This window comes from Furipterus horrens, unplaced genomic scaffold (assembly GCF_987537825.1).
Source record: "Furipterus horrens unplaced genomic scaffold, mFurHor1.1.pri manual_scaffold_3, whole genome shotgun sequence".
NCBI classification, from domain to species: Eukaryota; Metazoa; Chordata; class Mammalia; order Chiroptera; family Furipteridae; genus Furipterus; species Furipterus horrens.
Genome location: NW_028327173.1, coordinates 97,357,524 through 97,363,741, shown reverse-complemented (window position 1 = coordinate 97,363,741; position 6,218 = coordinate 97,357,524). Strand labels below are relative to the sequence as shown.

General features: G+C 55.6%; 1 protein-coding gene across 1 annotated transcript; it reads left to right on the top strand.

The window, feature by feature from the left end:
* Positions 1-202: 202 nt before the first annotated feature.
* On the top strand, positions 203-3,029 carry FOXC1 (forkhead box C1). The gene has a single exon (XM_090271772.1). It carries the CDS (start codon positions 741-743, stop codon positions 2,406-2,408), a length of 1,668 nt encoding a protein of 555 aa, XP_090127898.1. The 5' UTR covers positions 203-740; the 3' UTR covers positions 2,409-3,029.
* The last annotated feature ends 3,189 nt before the right edge of the window (positions 3,030-6,218 follow it).

The window sequence follows — 6,218 nt, the reverse complement described above, 5'->3', positions numbered from 1 at the left end:
AGGCCAGGGCCCGGGAGCAAGCGCTGGACCCCACCGGCCGGCTCGCGCGTGGTTAGCCCCTCGGTCCTCGCGCGGCCCGGCGGGGTTCGGCCTCCAGCTCATTCAGAGGCGGTTCTCGCCTCCCATTGGTTGCTGCTGCTGCGGTGGGGCGGGGCTCCGCTGCCCGGAAAAAAATGTAACTGCGTAAAAAAGTCCTCGCCTGGGTGACGGATGCTCAAAAGTTCAGAAGTTTTCCAATGCTTCCTTAAGCGGCCAGCGCGAGAGAGACTGAAAAAAAAAAAGGTGACGCGGGGCCCGGGAAGGCGGCCGGCGCGCGGCCCCCCACCCTGGTGACTTGGCCGCCTTCGCCGGCGGCTCTAGGCGGTCTCCTGGAAGGCGTAGGCAGTGTGGCGAGAAGGGCGCCTTCTTGTTTTTTAGTTTTGGCTCTTTTTTCCCCGTTCTCGCTTGGAAGTGGCCCTGCGAATTCCTTCAAGGCCGTTTGTTGCGCTCCGGTCCGGCCTTCTCCCGTAGCACCGAGCCTTCTTCGCGGCCAGCGCGGGCCCTGAAGTGGCCGGAGGCGCCCCAGGAACCCGAGCGAGCCCAGGGAAAGGCCGCGCGCAGCTGGCGGCTCCGGGAGGCGGCGGCAGCCCGACACCAGCTCAGGGGAGGCCCGGACTCGGACTAGGCGGCCGGCGCGGCGCGGCCGACCAGAGCGAGGGTGGGGGGCGGCGGGCGGCGCGGGGCGGCGGCGAGCGGGGGCCATGCAGGCGCGCTACTCCGTGTCCAGCCCCAACTCCCTGGGAGTGGTTCCCTACCTCGGCGGCGAGCAGAGCTACTACCGCGCCGCAGCAGCTGCGGCCGGGGGCGGCTACACCGCCATGCCGGCCCCCATGAGCGTGTACTCGCACCCCGCGCACGCCGAGCAGTACCCGGGCGGCATGGCCCGCGCCTACGGGCCCTACACGCCGCAGCCGCAGCCCAAGGACATGGTGAAGCCGCCCTACAGCTATATCGCGCTCATTACCATGGCCATCCAGAACGCCCCAGACAAGAAGATCACGCTCAATGGCATCTACCAGTTCATCATGGACCGCTTCCCCTTCTACCGGGACAATAAGCAGGGCTGGCAGAACAGCATCCGCCACAACCTCTCGCTCAACGAGTGCTTCGTCAAGGTGCCCCGCGACGACAAGAAGCCGGGCAAGGGCAGCTACTGGACGCTGGACCCGGACTCTTACAACATGTTCGAGAACGGCAGCTTCCTGCGGCGGCGGCGGCGCTTCAAGAAGAAGGACGCCGTGAAGGACAAGGAGGAGAAGGACCGGCTGCACCTCAAGGAGCCGCCGCCGCCGCCGCCGCCCGGCCGCCAGCCTCCGCCCGCAACGCCGGAGCAGACCGACGGCGCCGCGCCGGGCCCGCAACCACCGCCCGTGCGTATCCAGGACATCAAAACCGAGAACGGTACGTGCCCCTCGCCGCCCCAGCCCCTGTCCCCGGCCGCCGCCCTGGGCAGCGGCAGCGCCGCCGCAGTGCCAAAAATCGAAAGCCCCGACAGCAGCAGCAGCAGCCTATCCAGCGGGAGCAGCCCCCCGGGCAGCCTGCCGTCCGCGCGGCCGCTAAGCCTGGACGGCGCGGAGCCCGCACCGCCGCCGCAGCCTGCGCAGCCCGCGCCGCAGCCGCACCACAGCCAGGGGTTCAGCGTGGACAACATCATGACGTCTCTGCGGGGGTCGCCGCAAGGCGCGGCCGCGGACCTCGGCTCGGGCCTTCTAGCTTCGGCGGCTGGGTCCTCTCGCGCGGGCATCGCACCCCCGCTGCCGCTCGGCGCTTACTCGCCCGGCCAGAGTTCCCTCTACAGCTCCCCCTGCAGCCAGAGCTCCAGCTCCGGCAGCTCGGGCGGGGGAGGCGGCGGCGGCGGCGGCGGCGGCGGCGGCGGGGGCGGCAGCGCCGGGGGCGCAGGGACCTACCACTGCAACCTGCAGGCCATGAGCTTGTACGCGGCTGGGGAACGCGGCGGCCACTTGCAGGGCGCGCCGGGGGGTGCCGGCGCCTCAGCAGTGGATGATCCCCTACCCGACTACTCTTTGCCCCCGGTCACCAGCAGCAGCGCCTCCTCCCTGAGTCACGGCAGCGGCCAAGAGGCCGGCCACCACCCTGCAGCCCACCAAGGCCGCCTCACCTCGTGGTACCTGAATCAGGCGAGCGGAGACCTGGGCCATCTGGCCAGCGCGGCGGCGGCGGCGGCAGCGGCGGGCTACCCCAGCCAGCAGCAGAACTTCCACTCGGTGCGGGAGATGTTCGAGTCCCAGAGGATCGGCTTGAACAACTCTCCGGTGAACGGGAATAGTAGCTGTCAGATGGCCTTCCCTTCCAGCCAATCTCTGTACCGCACGTCCGGGGCTTTCGTCTATGACTGTAGCAAGTTTTGACACCCCTGCTACCTGAAAGCCGAATTGAATCGAACCCCAGAGCAGGAACAGCCAAAAGAATCATTATTGCAAAAATCGAAACCAAAAAATAATCCAATTTTTAAAACCTTGAAAAACATTCACCAAGCCTCCAAAAGTTCAATTTACCAGCACATACACACAAAAAACACTTAAAAAAAAGATTAATTCAGAGACACCTCCATTTTGCCTTATCTAAATAAACTAAACCATTTTACACAGAGACAGCAAATCATGGTTTATTAAAGGACAGTGTTACCGCAGATAACACGTAAGTTTCTTCTTGCTTTTCAGAGAGCACACTTTCCTTTTCCTCCTTTTCCATTCCCTTACCCTGTTCCTTCTTTCACCTCTCACCTGTAAGATATTATTTTATCCTATGTTGAAAGAAGGGGGAAGTCCCCTTGTGTGGAAATCGCTTTCTTTTTATTCATGGACTTGTTTTAAAATGTAAATTTCAACATAGTAATTTATTTTTAATTTGTAGTTGGATGTCGTGGACCAAACGCCAGAAAGTGTTTCCAAAACCTGACGTTAATTTGCCTGAAACTTACATTGTGCCTTTCTTTTCATTATAAAAAGGGAAACTGTATTAATCTTAAATTCTATTTTTTCTTTTTGTTGAACATATTCATTGTTTGTTTATTAATAAATTACCATTCAGTTTGATGCCTATATGTCTGGATACTTTAATAGAGCCTTAATTATTATAAGAAAGAAAGATTTCAGAGATTAAAACACTAGAAATTACCTATTCTTCTAAATCTCTGAAAAATGGAGAAACCCTCTATTTCCTGTCAAATTTCATATAAAAGTGTCTTTTGGTTTAGTTTTTTACCTGCAGCATCTCCTGCAAAATGTACTATGTAGTCAGCTTGCTTTGTGGCTAGTAAAAACATATTTTCCTAAAGAGATCTGCGTTGGCATGTAGACAAATACTTTTTTTCTCAGTAATCACAGAATATGATTTGGAAATTGTCGGCCCATGGATGGGCACCAGTCTTTACCACGGTGATACCTGTGTATAGAGAGAGGTGAATGTGCCTACAGATATACACAGAGAAATACTTGGCCTGTGTAGCACATAAAAAATGGGGAGGTGTATTATACATCCCTGCAAACCAAATGCTGGATAGATTGTTTTCCTATTTTTTTCACTCCTTTATGAAAAAGGAAATATAAACCATTTAAAATGTATATAATTCATCCACATTTACAATCCTTCATGTGTTATGTAGAAGGATTGATTTTTTTTTTTTAATGTACTGTGGGCTGGAAAGGGAAATTTAATCTTTGGGAAATTATTTTAGAAGATACGTTTGTAGAACAATTCTTTTTGAAAACGATTTAAAGCAATAAGGAAGGAGAGAAGAGCAGAACATATTAGTCTAGAGTGGTTTCTTTTCAATCCAATTTTTCTTGCTAATTTACAGTTAAACCTTGGGGGCAATCGAATTGGCCCTCCCCCTTTGTAAATAACCCAGGAAATGTAATAAATTCATTATCTTAGAATGATCAGCCCTGTCAATCAGACTTTGGGGAGATGGCAATTTGATTACAGACATTCAGGGCCTTTTAGTTTGTTTTCAAGATAATACAGTTTCCTGCTATCTGCCGCTCCTATCTAGAGGCAACACTTAGCAGTAATTGCTGTTGCTTGTCAAAATTTGATCATTGTTAAAGGATTGCTGCAAATAAATACACTCTAATTTCAGTCAAAAAACTGCTTTACTTGGCCTCTGATTTACTCGGGTCTTCTTTGCTTAGAGTGTTAACCTAATAGCCAGGGAAGAATGCTGCGGCGCTGGGCACGGGTGTCTCCTCCGGTCAGGTCGGCGGGGACTGGCCTCACTGTTGATCCGGGAGCTTAGCAGCGCTGTTCCTGGGGCTGCTGCGAGCTTCCTCGGGTCCCACCGCCCCCACTTAGGGTGGGTGGTGAAGGGTAGGAATCCATTGACAAGGATCGTGGAGTTTGTGCGTTGGTGCACTTTTGCGAGCTGAGCGTGGAGCCGGGGTTTAAGGACAAAGGGTCTGGTGGCCTGATTGATCTGGGTTGTCTAGGCCTGGAAGGAAAGCGGCAGCAGGTGACCAAACGGCCCAGTCCCTTCGGACTGGGTTACCGGTCCCCAGGCCGGGCAACTCGGGGATCCTGAGACGGTTCCTTTTCTGATATTGCCTGGTTCAACTTTTTAGAACGGGAGATGGCGAGTGCAGACTGGCGGCGGCCCACCACCGGCTTTCCGGGGGAAGGCGTTCCTCGCAGCGCGACGCCGTACTCCCGACGCAGCGACGGGACTGTAGGCTCTTCAGCTAATTAGCTGTAATTACCCCCCGCAGCCCAACCCGGCTTGTTTGTGTTTGGAGCTGCTTCCTACCCCCACGTCGCCCCCGCCCCGCCCCTTCCCTGGCTCCTCGCTGCCTCTTCCCGAAACCAGTTGTTTGGAGAGAAAACGGAGTCCAAGAAGACCGCGGTTAGCTGTGTGGACTGGATCGTAGGTGCCGGGAAGCCTGCGCTGGTGGGAAGGTGGCAAGGTGTGTGTGGAAGGGCAGAGGGCTCAGCTCCTTACCCTCGCGCCGCCGGGACTGCAGCGCTTCCCGTTTCCATTCTTCGCTGCCTTTGTTTTGAAGACACACGTGTGTTAAGGGGCTCTGCCGGGGTGGAAAGGTCATAGGCACTCCATTGCTCCCCAGTGACAGCGCTCCCCGCTCCAGCCCGCAGTCTGGGCAGCCACAGGTTTGCAGGAGGACCCCCCTCTTTCCCCCCCAACCCCCAGCCCGCGCCTCTCGGCCTGGCCGTGCAGACATACCGGCCCAGCGCTGGGGCCTCAGGCGGCCTCCCCGGCAGGGATGCATCCCCACAGTGTGTGAGGTCTGCTGACGGAGGCCACAAATCATTTGGCAGTGGCCGGCGCCGGAGTTGCGCGCCCTAAAGGACTTCAGAGGCGTGCAGGCAGGCAGCTGTTTCGGAAGTGCCCGTGACCCTCGGTATCTCCAAGGACCTCGGATTTGTGGCCCCAGGCTTCGCGGCTGCAGGGCTGCAGTCAGCCCGGGGCTTAGGCCCAGTCTGGCCCTTGAGAGCTGGACAGCTTAGCCCCGAGTGCTGGGCTGCGGGGGGACGAAGAAGCAGGCGCGGGGAGGTGTCGGCCCGGGCTCCCTGAGGGAGTGCAGGCGGCCTGAGCTGGAATGGACGCGATGGGTGAGTTCTTCCCCGTCCCACCAGGTTGGGGAGTGGGCTTTGGGCACCCCTGGTTTCCTCCGTCCTGGGACTGGAGTCCACGTGGCTGGACCAGGAACCGGGTATGAGTGCGGTGATCTGGTTTCAGCGGACTGAGAGGGACAGAAAGAGCCCCTGACTATAGCTCCTGACAGCGTTTAAGTGCTTGCCGCGGGAACGCGTTCTTAGGAATCTTTTTTGCCCTGTTGGATTCCAGTGTTTGAAAATTAGGCACGGAAAACATGTGTCTAGGAAGGTGTTTGTGTTACACGTATATAGCAAAGGTAGTTATTTCTACATGGGTTGCCTGTGTTTGAACGGGAGGTCAGAAGTTCTACAAAATTATTCTGATTTTTAAAACCACATATGTAATGGTTTCTGCTATCACTATATTTGCATGTGGATTCTCATATCCAATGTAAGAAAAGCCAACTTCTGCCAACCTTATTTAATCTGGAAGAACTACTTATTCCTTAGTGGTTTGCACGTTTGATCTGTACTTTTTCAGCAATAAAGGTCACTTTTTTTTCAGTAAGATATTCTAAGAAAATGCCTTCATATTTTAACTAACACAGTAC

Bases quoted from the DNA above. Each gene is read 5' to 3' on its own strand.
- FOXC1 (XM_090271772.1), top strand. From the start codon at position 741: ATGCAGGCGCGCTACTCCGTGTCCAGCCCCAACTCCCTGGGAGTGGTT.